The sequence below is a fragment of the Paralichthys olivaceus genome, chromosome 10 (assembly GCF_024713975.1).
Source record: "Paralichthys olivaceus isolate ysfri-2021 chromosome 10, ASM2471397v2, whole genome shotgun sequence".
Classification (NCBI taxonomy): domain Eukaryota; kingdom Metazoa; phylum Chordata; class Actinopteri; order Pleuronectiformes; family Paralichthyidae; genus Paralichthys; species Paralichthys olivaceus.
The window spans coordinates 8286299-8309031 of NC_091102.1; the positions used below are offsets into that span (position 1 = coordinate 8286299).

A 22733-nucleotide genomic window follows, 5' to 3' on the forward strand; every position below is an offset into this window, starting at 1 on the left:
GGTATAGTAGTATAGTAAATGGAGTTGAAAATAAGCTATTTTTTTCGGGGTGTTAATATCCTGTTGTGTCCTGGGTCCTGAACTGAACACTGGGATCATCTGACTTGAGTTATCCACCATTGGAACAAAGGTTAACAGATCCAATTTGGTCTGTGACCTCACAGAAAACATAAAAATATCTCTGACTCCCGATAACAAAAACATCAAAACATCACTGCCACAACAATATGAATCAGACACCCCGGGCTACGGCTGTAATCTGTTTTGTTGTTGACTAATGAGATGAGGCAGAGGCTTGGTGACGAGCGCGTGTCATGTTTGGATGCTATACATGTTTATGCTGTTCATTTGATGGGGCCTTATGAGGCAGCGAGCAGAGTATGACTGGACCTAATCTTTACCCCCCCACACTGCTCCAGCTCATCCTTAATCTTATCTCATCAGATTGGCTTTCCTAATCTGCTTTATGAAAGCTTATGAAACTAATCGTTGCGCGCAGTGACAGTGCATTGGTTGACTGTGAGACATTATGTGCTTGTGACTCAGCAAATGGACAACAGGGGGTGTTTATATTTGAAGGCCAGCCTGAACAGACTAAATGAGATTAAGTCTTCAACTCTACAGGCTTCTTCAGAGTTCCAGTAGACTTTGTTAAACCCTTTTTGGTTGTTTTCATGCACTATAAGTGAAAAAGGAGTCCAGAGATCGAGAAAAGGCCTATTTGTCTTGACAGGATGCCCCTTAAAGTCACAGCCCTCTCCATCGCGACATAAATAAACCTATAAAGACCTAATGGGTTCATATCAGGAGACGATGAGAGAGCCAATCTAAAGCCTTGTAAATCAGGTTCAGTTGGCCCTTTAATTAACTTGTAAATTAATGCACCATGCTGTGTAAATTGGAGGGTGATAAATATTCATGTTGTAACCTAAGAAAAAGGCAAGGACGTATCACAGACCTAACCAGATTGGGTTTGCAGGCGGCTCACTTTATGGGACAATCGCCCACCTTATTGGTATTTTATAGACAGCTGATTTGCATTTCTTATGCTTCATGGGTTATGCAAAAAGAAACCGTCACTCCCTCTGCCCTTGCTTCTCACTCCACACTACCCCCCACTCAGTTTTCTGGTTATCTTGCCACTGTCAGGTCATGGTATTTTAAAAGGCGGCTTGTCATGGACTTTAAACATTTTCTGATAGTCTACTCATAGTTTATCAGAGGTTTGAGCAAAACTGCAAGTGTTGGCCTTTTTATTTAAAGCAGTGCGCTCACAATACAGCCAGTCTGCAGTGGCTGTTATATTAGAGAGTATTAAAGGTCAGAGCTCAGCCTGCGTCCGTCACGAAGGAAACCTAATATAAACAGAGGGAACCCTTCTTATCCTACAGGGAGAAATCTGAGCCAAGGGGCTTTAGGGAGCCAACTTTGCCACATCTATTTATACCATTATGCGTCCATAGCACTTTAGGCATGGCTGAGGTAAACACAGTACAGCTTAAATAATGAGAAGCAGACAACCACACCAGTCATGAAAATATGCATCACTATACCCTTGAAGCAAATCGCTTCATTTAAATGTTGTTTGAGGTATGGATCGCAAGGGGTTGCTGCTTGATTTCTTTTCCATGGCGGCAGTCATCAAATCATTGCTTCTGGTGGCATAATTGACCTGCACAGGGACATGGTAATTGACCTTGCCAACAAGGTGGTGTGGTGCTGAGCCAGCACTGTGGGATGTAAAAGGAAATGATACAAGGAGGAGGCTGTTGAAGGTACATGTGTGTATGTGTGTGTGTGTGTGTGTGTGTGTGTCATTGGACATGCAATTAAAAAAGTGTCACTATAACAGGGGCTGATTATTGACAGGTAATGTAGTATGAGTGTAAATGTGATAAGTGATTTCACTGGTGCGCCCCACGTAGCCTGCATGGCCTCAGCAACTCATCTTCTCCACACCAAGTTCCAGATGCTCACACAGCGTCTTTCCCTCTGGCACAAGGCATCATTAGCCAATCTCAGACATGAACTCCAGAGGATGGCCGCAGAATTCGTTCCGGACTTTCTCCGGCGGTGGCCTTTCACACATTAACAATGCAGCAGGAGAAGCTCAGACACGTTCACAACAACACAGAAATCTCTGGAGTGCTCAGATAAGGGATGGCAGAGCACGCATAAGCAGGACGTACTGTATGAATTCCACAGAGGGGATCATGTGTTTTTGTTTACAGCACATCGACACTGGCGTCTGTCCTTATCATAAAAACTCTCTTGAAATCTTCATCTGTGTCTTTTATGTGTATGGCACCACTTTTTCATCCTGAGATATTATTTATTTATTCAGTTTTGCATCTGTTGCATCAACTACTTGTTCTTACATAAACTCATTCACACATTCTCCAGAGCTCTTACTAAGGGACTGGCAGTAGAAACTCTGGAGAATGTCTGGAGCCGCTCACTCGGACATTTGAGTTCTTCTATACAGTCCCTCCAGAGAATGTCTGAAGAATATCTGGGGTTCATTTCTGAAAGCATATTCCATAAGCCATCCACCTGGGAAACAAAGAATTACAAAACACATCTGTGGGCCATTTAGAGCTTGGCACAGGGAAAATTTGACTTATTCTACATATTAATTATACATTTTAATATTTTAAAAGACATTATGGTGTTTTTCCTTTTTTTTTCTTTAGCTCAACACAACTGAATAACTATTTTGTGGTGTTTTATTGCATTATTGTTCAGTGCATGTCTGTATCTTGATTTTTCTTTGAATTGCCTTAAACCAAATTGCCTTGTGGATAAATGAAGCTGTATTGTCTTGTATAATATTTCTGTGGTTGTTTATCTTTACTCTGTGCAGCCTGTTTTCGTCAGTGAGGCAGCTTGGAGCCTCTGTTGGGCCGGATGAGGTGCGTGGATCTCGTCCCCTCAGGTCACAGACACACTATTGGCTGCGCGCTCGCATCACCACCACCCCACCGCGGTACCCAGCTGGCTGCAGCATTTCATCATTACGCACATCACCAGCATTGACGCATCAAGATCAGGATAATTTTTTTGCGTCAGCAGGATCACTGATATTTATTTTTATAATATTACCATATATGGGTCACTCCTCTGTTTCCCCCTTTCAGAAGGAGGGCAGGTTTTTTTTTGGGACGATTACGCCTTAACCTACCGTAACCTTTAACACTTTGGACACAGGCTTCGTTATCATCCATTTTAATCCGTCGCATGGCGCACATAGTGTTTGTGAATGGGAGGACAGATATGGAGACGGTCAGAACCGGACTCAGCTCAGCTCGGGGCGAACATGAATAAAGCAGGAGCTTGTTATGCAAAAATAAATCCGCCATGTGTACGAGTCTTTGTCACGAACACATGGAGGGAGAAGCACGGGCGAGAAAATCCCGTTTGTGAACGCGTACAACCGGTTGGGTGAATATTGGATTCCCGTGAAGCTGTGTGCTGATGCTTGTTTACCAGCTGGAGAGAGAGAGAGACTGGAATGACTCCCTCTACAGTCACGTAGAAATAACATGGGGTGGTGCAAAAACAACACTGAGAGATAAGAGCACTGAGAATAGACAGAATAATACAGAAGACGTTCATTCACTTCTTGAAAAAAAAACAATCAATGTGTGTTTAACTCATGCTGCAGGTCACTGTGTGTTTTTTATTATGTAAGTTCCAACAGGGTCAACAACGAAAAGATCAATTCAACTCAGCAATAAGAGCGATGTCATATAGACAAATACAAATACACATAACAACGTTTGAAATGATAATAAATGACATATTATGTTATTATTTAAAACTAAAACCAATGTGACAAGTGGAAATAGAAGTTGTTGCACATTGCGTGTGAATGACGTAGATACAGTCTTTATAGGTCTTTTTAGGCCCACACAAATAAAAAACTAATAAATATAGACAATTGTTTTTGGTTTTAATTTCTGGTACTTTACTATAGGTACAGGTTCTGCCTTTTACTCCATATACACAGGACAGACAGACAGAAAGAAACTTTATTGATCCGGATGGAAATGTAGGGGCCTAACAAATAAAGAAAATCAAATAGGGGTAAATCTGACAAACATGAAAAGCCAAAGTGATGAGGCTCAAACCGAAGTAAACAGGTTATTACACATCGTCAGAGGTTGTTGCAGCGGAACAATGACGCAGATAAAGTCTTTATAGGTCAAGAACATGTTTTTCCAACAAAACATCCTCACACAAGCCAAATAAGTGCTGGATCATTCACAGGAGCAGAGCTGCTATAAATAAAGCGTCGGTCCTGACTGGCTACGCGCAAAAGAGTCGGAAGAGGGCAGAGTGATAGTAGGAGGGCCTCTCTCTCTCTCTCTCTCTCCCTCCTTTGAACCTGAGCCATCTCACTCCAGCATTCATGCCGTTTCCACCAATAGGCCCAATGAGCTGACTGCGCACCACCCACTATCTGTGTGTGTGTGTGTATGTGTGTGTGTGTGTGTGTGTGTGTATTTTTTTCTCCTCCTCCGTTCCCCTTCTGTTTTTTCCGAGCAGAGCTGGATGTGTAGACCGTCACATGTTGTTCACCCTCCTCCTCCTCCTCCTCCTCAGTCCGGACACCGGGAGACATGTGTTATTTATCGCTCAGCTGTGCCACGGGACGAACGGACGCTCGAACGGCTTTGGAAACTCCGGAGGATTAAAATCCAAAAAAAGACAAATCAAAACAACACCAACAAGCTCGAGCGTTTCTCCGGTAACTCGAGGAACGAGCAGCGGCGGCTTTTGTGTCTGAGCGCCGAGGACTAGAGATGGCGAGTCCGCCTCACGCCGGAGAGCAGCCGTCGGCGCCGAGCAGCGACGTGAAGAAGAGCGGATACCTGAAGAAGCAGAAACACGGACACAAACGCTTTTTCGTCCTGAAGGAGCCGAGCGAGGGCTGCCCGGCGCGGCTGGAGTACTACGAGAGCGAGAAGAAATGGAGAAACAAATCGGCCGCGAAGAGAGTGATCCCCCTCGACTGCTGCCTCAACATCAACAAGAGAGCCGACGCCAAACACAAATATCTCATCGCTCTTTACACCAAGGACGAGTATTTCGCGGTGGCGGCGGAGAACGAGCCGGAGCAGGAGAGCTGGTACCGGCTGCTGGCGGATTTAATGGCCGAGGGGAAAGTCTACGACGGCTCCGCGTCCAACTCGGCGTCCTCGCTGGTTGGCTTCGACGAGGCGAGCTACGGTGTGATCACGCCGGTCGCCGCCGCCTACAAGGAGGTATGGCAAGTGAATCTGAAATCCAAGGGCCTGGGGCAGAGCAGGAATCTGACCGGGGTGTACAGGCTGTGTCTCTCCAGCCGGACCATCAGCTTCGTCAAGCTCAACTCGGAGGTCGCCTCCGTCGTCTTGCAGCTGATGAATATCCGGCGGTGCGGCCACTCCGACAGCTTCTTCTTCATCGAGGTGGGTCGGTCTGCGGCCACGGGTCCCGGGGAGCTCTGGATGCAGGCTGACGACTCCGTGGTGGCGCAGAACATCCACGAAACCATCCTGGAGGCGATGAAAGCCATGAAGGAGCTGTCGGAATTCCGCCCGCGCAGCAAAAGCCAGTCGTCTGGTACGAACCCGATCTCTGTGCCCACACGGAGGCACCTGAACAATCTCCCCCCCAGCCAGACCGGCCTTCCCCGGCGGTCTCGCACTGACAGCATGGCCATGACATCTCCTGTGAGCAAGTTTTCCTCCTGTCGAATACGCACTGCCAGCGAGGGAGATGGCACCATGACACGCCCCATGTCAGTAACCGGGAGCCCGCTCAGCCCAGGGTTCCACAGGACCCTCCTGAGCAGATCTCACACCATTACAACCCACCCTTGCAGGACATTTGAATCTTCTTCCCTCCAGCACAGTAAGTCCATGTCTATGCCCCTGTCTCATTCCCCACCCATGGGTGCCCCTAGCCTAGCGAGCCTGTCCTCCTGCCAAGACACCGGTGCCCCTCGCCCCTCCAGTTGCAGTGCCTCCTTCTCAGGCTCACCTAGTGATGCTGGTTTCATATCATGTGAGGAGTATGGCTCTAGCCCTGCTGATGTACGAGACCTTAAGCTGTCGCTCACCCTCCGTAGCAACACTCCCGAGTCTCTCAGAGCTGAGACTCCCCCCTCCCGGGATGGCAGTGAGCTTGATGGCTACATGGTGATGGAGCGGCAAAATCTGAATGGTTACCGTCGGTTACCAGAGTTGGAAAAGGCTTATCGAAAGCGCACATACTCACTCACCACCCCCCGCCGGCAGAGGGCCCCTCCACAAGTATCTTCAGCCTCCCTGGATGAGTATACTCTGATGAGGGCCACATACACCAGCAGTAGCCAGTCTTCTCGCAGGTGTCACACTGCCTCCCCTAAAGGGACCTTTCCTGAGGATTACAGGGACGTCCAGATCGGATCTAAAGGTGTACAAGCTGACAGTGGCTATATGCCAATGATGCCAGGTGTGGCACCCCAGACACCAAGGTCCAAGGATGATACCTACATGCCAATGAGCCCTATGTGTGTTTCTGCTCCAAAGCAGATCATCAACCCCCGTTCACACTCCTCTTCAGCAGGGCTGGCCCCGCACACAGACTCCCCCGGGAGTGTTTCTCTGGAGGACAGTGGCTATATGCGCATGTGGTGCGGAACCAAGATGTCAATGGAAAGTACTGATGGAAAGTTCACAAATGGAGAGTACTTGAATATGTCTCCTGTTGATCCTCTTGTGTCTCTTACACCCCCAGACTATATCCTTAGTCCCTCAGGAGGAGATCCCAACCCCCAACTTCACAGACAGCCTTATTTTTACAGCTCTCTACCACGCTCACTCAAAGGCCTGTTGCAGCGCAATGGGTCCACGGACACAGACCAGTATGTGATGATGAGTTTACAGAGACAGCGGATAGAAGAGGAGTCCAACTATTGTCCTATCTCACCAGGAGACTCTGTGGCCAACAGCTGTCCAGGGACACTGTCCTCTGCTGTCTCTCCTCTCAGACTGGCTCGGGTAGATGGAGGCATGCTACACCGGAGTAGGTTGTGTCGACCCACCCGTCTTGCTCTGGAATCCCTCAGAACATTGCCATGTATGAGTGAACACCCTCTTCCCTCAGAGCCTCGCAGCCCTGGAGAATACATCAACATAGACTTTAATAGTGCAACCCATAACCCTCAGGCATCCACTGTGTCAGAGAGCTCTGAATCCTCTGTGAGTTTAAAGTGTGGAAAGGGGGAATCCCTTCTACTATCAGACTATACCAATGTTGAGATCACCTCCCCAGGTCAACTTGGTTCACACAAAGCTAAGGGTTCCTCCCCGCCAGGGTGCCTAAACCACATGCCTGAAGCCTTGACTTGTCCTCTGGTGAACACACAGCAGGGCATGCAGGGAGGTGAGGCGGAAGAAAAGGAAAAAGGCATAGGGGGACAGGCAGAGGAGAGGGGGATGGTAGAGGAATATCCTCTCCAACAGCAGGTGAGTCTGTTGTGTCAGCCTCTACCAGTCAAGGATGACTACACTGAGATGACATTCAGTCCTCCTGCCCCTCTCCCTGCTCTTTGCAGCACTGATGCTGCTTCCCTTCCTACCAGCCCCACCTCCTGTGTCCAGAGACTTAACCTTGGGAGCAGCATTGTGGACGGGGTGCCCCATGTCCCAGAGGACTCATTTCTCATAGGAGGTCCTTCATTGTCTGTCACTCTTGTGGATCCACACAGGGGGGCCAAAGTGATCAGGGCTGACCCTCAGGGTCGCCGGCGGCACAGTTCGGAGACCTTTTCCTCCACCACCACTGTCACACCTGTGTGTCCATCGTTTGCGCACGACACCAAACGGCACAGCTCTGCCTCCGTGGAGAATGTATCTCGGACTGTTAACAGCTCTGAGGCACCTGATGAGGACTGTGGCAACAACAGCCCCATGTGCAGAGAGATGTCAGCTGGTTATCAAAATGGACTTAACTACATTGCCTTAAACTTGATGGAGGGAAGCTTTGGAGGATGCAGGTTAGGGGGTTGTGATGGACTCCTGAGCTTCAAGACGGCCTGTGGCTGCAAGGGAGGCATGACTTGTTTTAACACCAGCCCCTACGCAAGCATGGGATTCAAGGAGACTGCTGCTGCTGTGAAAGGTGAGCGTCTTTCAAACATGTCACACTCACCCATTCACTCAGTGTGTTTTCATTCATGAAGGGAGTGGTGTCAGAGCTTGAGTACACAAGAGATCCACTTCAGGGGCACAGTTAACTCTTCAATGATAGGCTTTTGGAGGCTTTTCTTTCCAAAGTTAAGAATATATCTATTAGCAAATATGCTAAAAACAAACAGCTTCAATTTATGTGTCTGCATGTTTAAAACCGACTGGATTTAATCCACTGACTGCTGTCACACTGTTTATTGTCTCTGGTTTTAAAAGTAGCTAAAACACCACTGACAAATAACAACCTAAAGTTGTATGTATCAGTTGCTGTCCGTTTTTATTTTTGTGATTACATGCTGATAAATGATGTGTGTAAGGATAGCTGTTTTCAGTCTGTAAACACAGGCTACAGGAGTGTGGGGAGGGAAGTTGCTCTGCACATTGCTGTTGGGTGGAGGCTGTGATGTTTAGATAGCATTAGTCATTTACTCGTCACACCCATGACACATGGACAAATATTGATGCTGTGCAGTGCTGAGGACTTTATGCTTGGTCCTTGATCTGTTTGGATCTGCACAGAGATGTAAGGGAGGCAGCCCCGGAAAATGGTCCCTCTAAATAAATAGAATGAGAAAGTAAAAAAAAAGTTTAAAATTGAATTTAGATAAAGTCGCAGAAAACACCCATTGAAATTAGTTCTCCTCCAACTATCCTATTTTGAAATAGTTTTATTTTAAAAACTATGGCTGTGACCTCATATTTTATTCTGTCTGGCTTGGTGTTGCTGTTATCTCTGTGTGAATGGTCCCTCTGTCTCGAGGAGGGCCTTCAAAAATGCCACATCAATATTTCAAAAAACATCTAATCTGAGTGACTCAGTGCTACGTGTTGTGTGTGGGGATAAACTGTGAGCTCCTTATGACTGGCTGTCTTTGTGGGAAAGAATAGTTGCCTTCAAAATATTACATTTCACCTCATTTATTTTCTGTAGCATCAGTGGCTTTTCATGCACCTCAAAGAGGCAGGGATTATTTACCGAGATAGATGACCTGACCAGGGCATGTCAGAAGTTGCTGTTGTTTAAAAAGAAAACACACTGTGTCAGGATAATCATGAGTCGGGAGTCCGTGTTCCTGATGGTGAAATACAAGAGTTTAATTGCTGTTTGTGGTTTCACAACCAAGTTGTCTCGCTTTGTCTCAGTCTCTGTTGGCTCTCATGCTGTGAGCGCAGCCAGTGTGGGGCTTGGTGGAAGTCATCAGGTTCCCCAGAAAAACAAGTGAGTCAGTTGTTTATCAGTTGTCAGGTACTGGGTTTCAGGACTGGAATGTGGGCAGTGTGCAAAGGTTGCTGGGAGAGGTGAATGCTCACTTGTTTTTCTAACCTGGTGGGATGGACTCGGGGGGGGGGGGGGGGATGGGAGGATTCTCTTTTTTTTCCACTTTGAGAAACTTCATAAACATGCAAATGAAACAGTTTTACACAGCATCAGATTTTAAGATATGTCACAATTCTTCTTTTAAATGTCTCAAAACCACCAGACCTGTTTTATATATTGATTGACTTGTGAACTTACATATACAAAATGTTTCCAACAATGTTCAAACCCAGAGAAATCCTCATAGCATCATAGTGCCTTTATCCGTAGCTTTGCACGACTCTGGTATAACATCCAGGACAAACGAGGCATGAAAAAACACAACTAGCTAGTTAGCCAGTTGTTTTTACCTTCCACTATTTTCATCCGTGAACAGTGATCTGGGCCGTCAGCAGCATCTCCCATAATCTCATGGTTTCAGGACATTATAAAATATGTCTTTTGTTATTGTTTTGATCGAGAGACCCCTAGGGACTGAAGTTACTTATTGCACATTCTAAACTAGGCACACACACACATACATGTGAAGCCTCACATCTGCTTAGAGCCTCTCATTTATTGGGAAGTCATCAGTTTATTTCATCCTGGTTCTTTTCTGGACACCAGATATTGAATTTTGACCCTCCGTGGAGACATTGGTCCGAGGCTGTGAAAGCAGAGGAGGAGCAAAGAGGGATCTGAAAGAACAATGGTGATGGATGGAGGGATGGAATGACTTGTTTTGTTTTCCATGTCCAACAAAATAGACAATTGGGCTTTTGGCTGAAGGGAGGGAGAGAGTGAGGGGGAGGAATGAAGGAGTAAGAAAGAAAAGACAAAGAGATAGAGATCAGTGTTGTTCTGATAAAGGTTTGATCTTTGCTGCTGTGTATTGGTTATACAACCTCTTCCAAACAAATGTCTTTATATATAGTAGTGAACCACTCTGTTCTGATTGGATGTGTCCAGTGCAGCAAGTCATTGATACTAACATCAAAATACAAAACACATGTGTTTCTTGTGTGTGTGTGAGAGAAAGAGAAAGAGAGGGCACACCTGTTTACTACAAGATGACAGGCTTTGCCGCATTCTCTTGTTATCGCTGAGGGAGCCATAGTTCATATCCTCCACACTTTATCATTCTGAAACTGGTAGGTTAGGAAAACAAATCACTTGTCCTCATTTGGCGCTGCAGTGTGAGGGAGAGAGGGAGAGGGAGGGAGGGGGGTGCTGCTGCTTCACAACTCGATAAACATGCAAATATGTAAGCAAGTCCTACCTGCCTGTTTACAGAGGTTTTTGTCACAGTGAGGAATGTTAAAGTCTGTTAGTTGGTAGGTCACACTGCTGCTGTTGTTTGGGTTTTGGCCCTGACATTACGAGGGGCAGGGGCGAGGGGAGGTGGCGGGACCAGAGGAGTTGGGGGTTGTTTAGCTTTCAGTGCAGCCTTTCTGGCCCTGCCGCCAATGTCAGTTTCTTGACCTCTGAACCCGCACTGTGTGTTTGAGAGGCTTTAAGAGAGAGAGACATCGCCATCAGGGCATTTCCAGAAATCCCCACATACCGACTCTGTTTTGGTAAAGAGAAAGGGAGGCGAGTGTGTGTGTGTGCTATTTTTACAACTTTTTACACCCTTGTGTTTTAAGCTGTTCTAATCTTACCTCTCCTGTTAGAGTTCGTATGTGTTGCCGCTTCTTTCCTTCGTCTACAAAAGCTTCTTTATCATCCTCATCTCATCTTCTTTTTCCACTTCTGTCCTCACTTATCTCATATGTGTGTCTCTGTCTAAAAACAATCCTGCATGGGTGGGGAAGGGGCAAGTAAGGGAAAATTGACTCATACTCTCCATTTTTGGGTCCAGACACCCCCCCAACCACCACACACAGACACAGACACACACACATACACACACACTAACACTGATACACACATTATTTCCACTTAGTCTGTGAGTCCTCGTCTACTGTCTCGTCTTCTCCTGTGTGCGTACACATACACAGCCATCAGCAGATGGTGGAGGGGTAGTAGGGTCAGGGGTTTTGCACCTGCCCTGCCAAGCAGTGCTCACTGGCCCTACAGAGGAGAGTGACAATACGCTAATGACTGGCCACCATCTGCCACAACAACAACCGGGAGAAGGTGGGGGTGTGGCAAAGCAGTTTCAAGGAGCCATGCACCAAACATACCCCCCCCCTTTTTTTTCCGCCTTTGCTCCTCCTCCTCAGTTTCTCCTCCTCTCTCCAGGCACTGGTTTCTTTTTTTCAGAAGTCATGTGATTCAGCCCCCATCTCCCAATAAACACACACCCCCCTCTACACACACACAAACACAGGGGCGCATTGGAGCAGTGTGTTTTTGTTATTATCTGACCTCAGTGGACCCGTTCTGATTGGCTTTTCACACCAGAGGCCATAGAGGATTGTCTAACAGTGCATTAAACAATTAGCTAATCATATCTGATCAGAGCTACTGAGTTCATGAGCTAGTGGGAAAGTCTGACATTTCAAAATCAGTAGTCATCTGCTTAACTATAATCGTGTATTTACATTTTTCTTATACTTGCTCATAGTGAGATTGTACAATGTAGAAACTGCAGCATAGTCATTACAATACTGAAAGAACCAGTTTCAGGAAGATTAAACTCCACAAACAATCGCACCACATGGCTTTTTGAATAACGTACTGTGTTAGAACCTTTAGTCCCTGTCCTCACCCGTCCCGTACATGCCTCTGTTACAGACGTGCATACACAGGCCGCTTGATTCATAACTCTTTGAGCAAAGTAGGACAGGATGTTCCAGCGCCACATAAAAACAAAGTTAACCTAGCGTATCCTCAATTTAGCTTGGAGGTAAGAAGGATTACATTCACTTCAGGATTAGACATTGTTGAGTAGCTTGTTTTTCCAGAGGTAGAGGAAGAGATAGAGCGTCTTTGTGTGTGACATAAGTGTGCATGTCATACAGTACTCACACAAACACACACACTCAGAGTGAGTTCTGCCTAATGTAATGTTGACAGGCACATTCATTCATAAATGGAGCAGCTCATCGTAAACTCTCCTGAAGTCTCTGGGTGGGGTACTTAAGTAAAACATTATGATTATTATAACAGTAAGCTGAATGTATTTGCATTTTGGATAGAATAACAGTATATATATATATATATATATATACATATGTCAACTTGGACTCTGGGAAACAACTAATTCCACCTGAATATAATTGTAAGATTCATGAATAATAAAAATGAATGTAAAATGCCTTCTCAGTTATTTTTACTGACTTGACTTGTGATTGTTGAAACAAGACTTGATTTAAAAACACTTTGCAGAATATGTGTGTATCAGTGTGTAACAATGAGTCAGCAGGATAACAGGGTTACTGGTGGTGGTTGTTGTTTTGTTTTCCAGGCAGAGGTGTTGGAGGTCAGAGGTGAGGAGTCAGTCAGTGTTTGTTTGGTAGAGCGCTGCTGTAGATCAGGGAGGAGCCAGCAGGGCAGGAATGTAAACAGCATATCTGAGCCTGTCGTAGGAAAACCAGCTCTCAACATCAGATTTGTTGTTTTGCAGAAGCTCCATTTGCAGTGTCCGTATGATGAAAAAAAAGAAGTTGGCGATCCCCCTACTTCCTTTTGTGTTGTTGCTGGTTATAAATACAGTTGGACAAGTTCACCTACAACCCATTAACTTAGCTCTGCCACAGCTTGAAACTACTCAAGCAGACGATGCATCAACAGACACGAGCACTTGTTTACACTGACTCCAAAGCACCAGAGAGGAGGCTGCTAATGCATGTGTGTGTGGCCTAGCCCTGAATGGAGCACGGTTAAATTTAGCCTCTGAGAACTAAATAAATAATGAACAGAGCCTTGGTGTGTGTGTGTGTGTGTGTGTGTGTGTGTGTGTGTGTGTGTGTGTGTGTGTGTGTGTGTGTGTGTGTGTATATGTGTGTGTGTGTGTGTGGTGACAGGGGGGCACAGACATGGCTTGGGAGGGGTGGAGGGACATGCATATGTGCTCCAAAAAGAGGAGGGACAGGAGCCATTGGGTTTATTCCACCCAGCAGACCTCTGTCCCCCTGTCTCTCAATAGGACCCCCCACTCCACCCTCCCAAACTCCCCGCCCACCCACACTTTTCTCCGATCACCATGTGTTTCACCAGCAGCGTGTGTGTGTGTGTGTGTGGCGAGTCCCTGCATGTCACATTACCCACATGCACCATTGTTCATAAGCCAATCATAATGTTTCACAGTGTTTATGTTCGCGTCTCCACCTGGTTGCTAATCTGAGCTCTTCGTGATTCAGCGTTCCTTCCCGGTAGATCTCAGTCATTCCCACCCGAGTGTCGGCAGACTCATCCAGAAACAAACCCACACATGCACACACATTCAGATTGTTGCAGACCGTCTGTCCCATGACCTCACCGCATTCCCGTTCTTCTCTGTCAGGTTGATTCTGTTACTGTGGTTTTTCCACCACTTCCCACCGCAGTGTTTCTATTTTTCCTCTGTTGCTGACACATATGACTGTGAGGGGACAGAGCCCACCAATCCCATGTGTCCACAGCAGTGAAATCAATTATTTCCTCTGCCAAGGAGGTTATGTTTTCACCCCTGTCTGTTTGTGAGTTTGAAAATGTTTGCATGAAACTTGGAACGATACGCTCGTGAAATGTAGTGCCGCTCCTTTAAGGGGACTGTCGGGCCTTGCATTCTACTGAATGCTATTCTAGTTAAATTTTTCAAATGAACTCTCATTAGGTCACTAGGTCTGTATTTTTGCATTCCTGAGCATGTGTAAAAATGTCTCAACCTCTGCAATGTGTTTTTTCTCCCCTCTCTGATATTGTCATCGATAAGGCCGGCGTAGATAAAGCATTAAGATTGAACTTTAACATCTGATTTTCATTTATAGTGAGAATGTATAGGGCAGAGAGAGAGAGAGAGAGAGAGAACAGACGTGCGTGTGTGTTTACGGTGGGAGTAGCTGAGGACTGTGAAAGAAAGGTTTGTTTTAGAGAATAACGATCACATCCAGCTTTGTGAAAACAGCTCTTGTTCACGGCCGGGGAAGAGGGAGAGGAGACAGCGAACGAGGGAAGAAATGCAGCCGTGGAGAAGGGCTGCGTGTGTGTGTGTCAGCCAAGACTTCCGCTCCCATTCGATAGCTCTGCATGCAGATGAAACCTCACAAACAAGTACACAGGGGGAAGGGTCAGAGCAGTTTTCCGCTTAGAGAAAGCAACACTCTTGAGTTTATAGTATGTGAAAATACAACTCTTTGGTGTGTGGGAGTAAATCTTTGTTTATTTGGCTCCAGTGGATATGCAATCAGGATACTAGTGTGTATGTGTGTTGGTGTGTGGGAGTGTTGTTACTGTCTCTTCTGCTGCTCTTAGTGGCTGCCCTGTGTCAGCTGCACACTGCTAAATGCCACTCTGTTTTTCCGCTGTCTTGAAAGCACCTGCCACTTCAGTGTCTACCAGCTGAGACACACACACACACACACACACACACACACTCACACACTCACACACTCACACACACACACACACACACACACACACACACACACACACACAAAGGCAGGCCCCTGGAGCACTGCTTCCTTACTTGGTAACAGAGTGGGGGTATATGTTTGACCTCTTCCTCCTTTGTAATGCTTTTGCCCATATGAAGAATCACATATATACTATATATACTATCCTATATACACACTTATATTCAGTTTCTGATGGGAGTATTGATTGGGGAAGTCTATTTACGATACATGCAGGTTTGTTTCTGTAATCACATGACAAGAAACTCACTCATGTTTTTTTCATTCTTCTTTCAGAATGAAGGTTGATGGATCCCCCTCCCCCGTCTCCCTCCCTGTCCTGTGAATGTCGGATTTGGCTGCAGCCAAGTGACAAGGTCGCCACAACGACAGTTGGACCATGCGCTGCAGCTGATGTCCTTTGACCTCTTCGCTGCCTTCAAGGTTCACAGGGACTGCCATCACCATGGAAACATGGACACTTGACCCTTGCCCCAAATCTTCCCTCCGCTTCTCTTGGCGACAACAGATTCAGGCGCCATCGCTGCTGTAGTACTAGATTACTTTTGAAGAGAAAATAACAAGAACTTAAATGGACTACTAACTCTAACCATAGATAGGTAACTATTTATCTATTTATCTCTGTACGTAGGCCTGCAAAATTATTCTGCAGTATATTGTTTATGTTAACTATTGTTATTACCATTCTCACACTTTCAACTGGCTTCCTTTTGGCTTCGGCCAATTATCGCCAGAAAATCTCACCTGAAAACCTGTGAACCAAACCTGGAGAGCACGTGCGCACACGCACACACACAAAGAACCTTACATGCATACAGATCACATGTATTTATTTATTTATCTATCATGTCTGTATGCTGTAAATGAAATGTGTGTGTCAATTTTTATACAGATTGTACTGCAAAAGAGGTGGCATTTATGAACATATTTAAAATCAGAGTTAACATTTGCTTAAACAAAATAAGAAAACCCTACCTCAGCAAAAACCAGGTTGGTACCAATTCACACAGTAGAAATATATATAAAATATTTATTTTCGGAGGTGAATGTTTTTTAAGAATCACCAATCCAAAGCCTTACTCTAACCATCAGCCCTTGTCTGATGGACCTTTTTTTTAGTTTGGACCTATAAACACGCAGTATATCAAAGATTTACTTGATCATCTTACAAGACTGAATGTGCATCAGAGCAGAGTGAGAGAGAGATGGCCTCTCCGAGATTAAGCTCCTTCTCTCCCCACACATTTATGACAATATAATGTATTAAAAATCCATAGTAATATATTTATCAATATGCCTGAGATGGAGGAATTTAACACACTAAAAGAATTCTTACAGTGGAACTCTTGACACTGCATTGCATTACATGCAAGTGTCTGAACAATGCAGCACGAACCAGGTCTGCCTGGACCTGAGCACCTGATCTGTGGCCTGTCTGAGCCCAAAGCCCTGTCCACACTAATACGGATATTTTGCTAAATGAACTTTTCCCTCTATGTTCAAGCAACTCGTCCACACGCAAATGACGTTTCAAGTCAATAAAAAACATTTTTACAAACGTCTTCCAAAGTGCATGTTCATGTGTATCGGTGTGTGCATGTGAAACGTTTGATGACAACACAGCTTACTTGGCGCACACCAATTTTGTTTTGTATAATGAGCATGCACCAGAAACATCAATGGTGGCTATATACCAGTTTCGTCTACTGTTGGTTAGTACTGCTGAATGTAATTAAAAGTTTGCAGCTATATTTAGCATCACTGCACCGGCATTCACAGGGTTCTCTCTTACGAGAAGGATCATGGATGTAGACTTTATCGCCACCTACTGACCTGGCATGCTTGTTTGAGTGTTTGTGAGCATTTGAGTGTTTCGCATTCAAGTCCGTGTGGAGATATTTTGTAAAACAACGGTCGTGTGGATGGAGTTTTTTTTATATTTTAATTTTTTTTAAATGGAGGGAAAAATATCTGTTCAAAAAAATATCTGCAGTTGTGTAGACGAGGGCCAAGTCTCAGCATCTTTATAGACTTTACCAACTCACTGTTCACCTGTGATATCCTGCAGGAAGTATAATGACCTGTCAAGACAAGGGATGGGCACATGAATGTTTGAAGTTATTTGTATGGAGTAACTGGACAGCCCAGTATTGTACATTTTCTCACCTGATGCCTCGCTGTGGGCGTCTTGTCACACCACACCAGACAGCACTGAGCAATGTGGCTGAAGCCGGACGCAGTCTGTCCAACGAGCCGCTCCATAGCTTGAATTCACAGCCTCCACTGCACGGTCTTGCACTTACAAACTTTCTAGATTGTAAGACAAGACACGTTGAATGTAGTACGCTAGTAACGCTGTGTTCTGAACACACGACCCAAACAAAAAACATCTGCAACTACGGTAGTGAAACATGCAGAGGTAGAAAATGGAGACCATACCACAGACTCAAGCCGAATGAAAAGAGACAAACCAGGGGAAGTATCTTATTATTTATCTGAATTCACTGGTACCTAACCTTTGCTTCTATGCTGTAAATAACGCGATGTTACAGAGAATTACATCCAAGCAACCGCTGTTAAGTTAAATAACTTATGTTGTTTGTACTGTACATAGTATGTGTTCGAGTGAAATTTCTGATATAACAAAAGCACTAATTAAGTTATATGCTAAATTGTATGGTTTGGCTTTGATTTTCTCTTTTTTTAAACTGTCTTGTGAAATGGATGCCACTATGAGGACATTTTCTAATGCTGTAATTCTGAAAAAAAAAAAGATTTTAAGAGAAATCATTAATACTTGACATATTCAAAATAAATTCTTGTTACTACGGTACAACACAAATGGCATATATGCAATATTTACACTTTTAAGAATTAGTTTACAAAGATGTACCAAATGTATAAATACTGTTAATAATGTTTGTTCATACCTTAAATCAGACTTTTGCTGTTTGTACATTTTTTTTCTTCAAATTTGAAATGGAAACTTTTTTCTGGTTGTTTTTTGAGCAGTGTTTTTGCATTTGGATAATGTTTCAAGTTTTTATTCAGCATCTAAAGGTTACGATATGGGCCCCGGCTTATCTTGCTGTGTCTTTCATTGTAAATATTTCATATCTTGCATATTGTGACGCTACTAAGAGATGATAATTTAAACATAGTTCATTGCTTTAGATTGTATTGATTCTTTATAGACACATGCAATAAATAATGATGTTATTTAAGAGAGCCATTCACCTCTGTTTTCTTTCCTCCTCCTCGCCATCACATCACAAGCAGGAGCTTTTAATCTGTCATTTCAATGGATGCGCGCTGGAGCAGCTGCTCTGGTTCAGATTCCTACCTTTCATTTAGTAAACTCCAATTAGGAAGGAGAGAAGAAAGGAGAAGACATATCTTGATTCTTCCATTTATTTGATTGTTTGTTAAGCCCTGCTCCCCATTGAGAAGACACACATGAAGAATTGGGTGTAGGCCTAACCTAGCATTGCCTCCAGCATTAACATTGTTATTGTTTTCGCTGCCTGCCTCCCAGTCCCCACCCCCAGCCAATAGTAATTAGACCAGCGTGTTGAAACAGCCCGTGGAACTGGGAGGGAATAAATAATACTGATAGGATTATGATTTTTGCACCCTTAGCCATATGCTGTCAGATTATTCGTTCTCACAGCCCTGCTAATTAAAATGGTAATTAATGCTGAGACATAGGTCTAATTGTCCTTCTATGGATGGTGGTGTGTGTTTGGGATGGGAGGAGGGGTCGTGTGTGTGTGCATGTGCTGGACGAGGGACACGACATTCTTGTACTTAAATCTTAAGTGTGGCATGTGAGCGGTAAAGTGGTGGAGAACAGCTGGAAAAGAAGAAGGGGCGGGCTGCAGAGAAATGTACAGGTTAGACTGATGGAGGAAGGGCAGGGGGATAGCCTGGAGGCAGAGCTCTTCCATTAGGCACATTGTCCCTGCAGCATATGTAGGAGCTAGGAGGCTAATGAGAGAGCAAAGTGTGACAGTGTTTGCAAACCAAATCTCATCCATCACGGCTCTGCTCATCGCTCCTGTTCCGCCTCTGACACAACTCGCTCCTAAAGTTTAATTAAAGACGAGACTCAGAGAGGGGACAGAGTGTCAGCTGCAGAACACTGAGTCTCAATTTGTCTGATATTATATATTATATAACGTTCTCTGTAGTCAAGAGGAAAACTGAGATGCTAAACTGTCAAAACACAGAAACCTGAGCACACAACCGCACAAAGACTCCGTTCAGACCTGGAATCAACATCCATTCTGAGCGGTCAGCGCATTTCTGAATGCACCCATGAGTGGTCAGATCTCAGGACACATTGTGGACAAATTTGGGTGTGTTCAGACCTGTGCCTCTCTCTGGACAAATGTTGATACCAGGTCTGAACGGGGCCAAACTGATACTGAAATATTCAAGATAAACCCATGCAAATCACTCTTACAGTAACCTAATGGAAAACAAGCCAGTTAGCTTGTGAGTGATTTCATGTATGTGTGGGTGGGAGTTAGTTTTTTGTGTTGGTGGGGCTTGGTTGTACAACAGTGGATGAGACCATAAGAGCAACTTAAAATAACCAATTGCCCTGAGGAGTCATCAGCCTTATGGACGGAGACCTGCAGGAAATTCCAGAAAAGCTGTCTTGGACACTGCTTTAAAAAACAAGCATGAATGGATGGATTTGGATACACAGCAGATCAAAAAACATTTTATTAATGGAGTTTAGTTAAAGATGTACATCTTATCCGATCTGAAATAAATGAAAAATATAGGGACATTTTAATCAACGATTGGTTGACAAGTCCAGAGATTTTATCACATTTATCCTTATTCAATTGTCAGCATGTATGGGAAGGCCCAACTATTCTCTTATGTTCAGAATGAACCATGTTTATCCCCCTGTGATCACAGACAAACTGTTTCAGTGAGGTCTGTCTGCAGAGTTAGTTCTGCTGCATCTATATTGAGCTTCCCAGATATTTCCCACAGATCCAGTGAGCAGGAATGCAAACACATCAGCATGCAGGCATGTTTTCACCATATGTGTATATATATGTACTATGTTCTGCAAGGGAGGGAACGTGTGCGTGTGTGTGTAACTGAGCAGTGGCCACCTATTGAAATAGCACTTCCTGTAGTATAAGCTTCCCCCATGAACAGTGACTATCAACACCTTATCTCTCTCTCTCTCTCTCCATCACACACATACAGAACAGGTGAGTGTCATGAGGTAAAAACACTCTGGTTAGTGTTGCATAATCTGCCTGCTGAACTGTAGTAAACAAGGGTTAACTTCCTCTTTCCAGTGAAATGTGAGAAGGCAGAAACTGTCTCTTCCCATCCACTTTTACATGCAAGCACACACATGCAAGCATAATCACCCAAACAAAAACACTGCGTGAACCTCTGTCAGCAGCTATAAAAAAAAGAAAATACAAATGTGAGCAGAGTCGGGCTGCATTCAAACAAGCTAACCAGAAGGAATATATATATCTCTTTATGTAGAGAGTGAAAGTAGAAGGATGGGGAAATGCTGGGAGGAATCAGGGCGTTGTGCAAAGTCTTATCCAGAAGGGAGTTTGAAGTTAAAGTGCAGGTTTTCCAGTTCGGAAAACTCTTTCCTCGCAAACCAGTGAAACTATGCTTCTTAAGAAATGAGTCAGTATTGTCGCCCTAGTTGGATCTGACCCAACATGTATTTCACAGGAATGTGTGTGTGCTCCAGGTGTTACTCATGTTGTGGGGACCTTCAACTATCAACACACTCGTATCATGAGGACTTGTCTTCCGTGTGGGGACAAAAAGTCCCTGTGATGTTAATCATGACATTTAAAGGGGCAGACGTGTTTTAATGTTTGGTTCAGGCGGAGGTTTGAGTTGGAGAAGAAGTGGGCGGGGGGCTCACTTGCGTGCATGAGTGTGTATGTATATGCATGTGTGTCTGGTCAGTCTATTAAAACGACATTCCCAGCTGTTTTCCAGGTAGTGTTCTCACGCTCCTTGTGCATCTCCTGTTTCTCACACTAGCTGGCTGCTTCAACTGTAATCACACACACAAACAGAACTCCGCCTCTTTACTGGCCACCAGGTGAACAAAAACCCACCACACACACACACACACACAGCCGATGACAGAGAAGGGACCAAAACAAAGGTATGGGACAAATAAGATGTGAGGAGAGGAAAAACAGGGAGAGTCACGTAAGAGGGGTGGGGAGACAAAGGCTGAGGTTGAGGTGAGATGTGGGAAGGTGCGGGAACCAACGGGATGAGCTCATGCTCTCTTAAGGCCCGGCCCCTGCCCACCTTGCATGACTCATACTTGGCAGGTGTGTCTGCATGTGTGTTTGCAGCTGCAGGTCAGTGCAGGGTGTGTCCTCATTACACTACCGTGGGACATGTTTCCTCAAGCACAAGTGGAGCCATTCATCACACCAGCGTTCCAACAGCTTCCCTTCGTTGTTACCACACTCACCAGTCTAACCTATAGTGCTGCTGTCTGGACGTTCTCCTGAAATTACGTAGAGGAGCTAAATGTGTGAACTATTCATTCCAGCCCCCAAGTTAAATATCAGGAAGATGTCAGAGGGAGGTCCGTGTGGGAATACAGTGGGGAAATCACAGTGAGTGAGTGAGTGGGCGATTCAAGTTTGCGTGAGATGCAAAACTGAACAAAACAAAAAGAATACAAATATAAAAGAGAGGAGCCTTGCACTTAGAGGATGCTGACGAAGATGTCAACTTGGAAAGACGAGATTCAACCTTTGGTGATTAGAACCAATGCCGGTGTCGATGTGCTGTATTGAAAAACATGATTTTAGCTGAAGAATTTATTTTTCGTGTCCTGCCTCATGCTCCACAACAGAACCCCCCCCCCCCCCCCACTGAATGTCATGCACATTCCCAATTCTCAATTTTCCGCAGTTCATGTCTGAAACTGGCTTCAAGTGAGGATTTTTCCAAAGAAAGATTTGCATTTTCAAACAACAGTTTTCTGTAAACAGTAGCCCTGAAGAGTGTGTGATGTAAAGATGGCAATTGTGGAAACGCTTGAGTATGCAACGCTTTGGAAGTAACCACATCCCGCTGGGCAGCACAGTTTATAGGAGTGGGCCCCAACTACAAGTCCTCTGTTCCCCACCCTGCCTTTGCCTCAAAGTGATGGATGTGGCTGCTTCAGACGGCACACGACCTGCAGACAGCACACAGCCAAAAGCTCCTTAGAAGGAAACGCCATCTACTTCTTCGGCTGCTGAGTGTCAATGACGCATGGGTGTGTATTTCTTTTTCAACGTGTATGAATGTTGAATTTATGATGACACGTTAACAGAGGTTTGGATTTGGGGAAATGAATTGTCACTCTGGAAAACTCATTGCTCATCTATCACCTGAGGCAAACATGACTGCATTGCTCTCATTGGGTCGACTGATTGAAATCCTATGACCTTAAAAGAAGTACTTTTTTAAATTCTGTCATCTGCCAACAATTTACTTGGTGGCACAAGTTCGACATTAATGAAATTCCTTGTTTGATATTGTGGTAATTCCAACTATTACAACACGTTTTTTCATTGACGTGGTGGAGGATTCTGATCTTGAGCGTGACATCGAAGAATATCACAAATTACACAAACG

General features: G+C 44.8%; 1 protein-coding gene across 1 annotated transcript; it reads left to right on the forward strand.

Moving 5' to 3' along the window:
- Window positions 1-4468: 4468 nt before the first annotated feature.
- irs2b (insulin receptor substrate 2b) lies at window positions 4469-18305 on the forward strand. Its single transcript, XM_020090170.2, has 2 exons — window positions 4469-8151; window positions 15354-18305. The coding sequence occupies exons 1-2, from the start codon at window positions 4806-4808 to the stop codon at window positions 15356-15358; spliced, it is 3351 nt and encodes a 1116-aa protein (XP_019945729.2). The 5' UTR covers window positions 4469-4805; the 3' UTR covers window positions 15359-18305.
- The last annotated feature ends 4428 nt before the right edge of the window (window positions 18306-22733 follow it).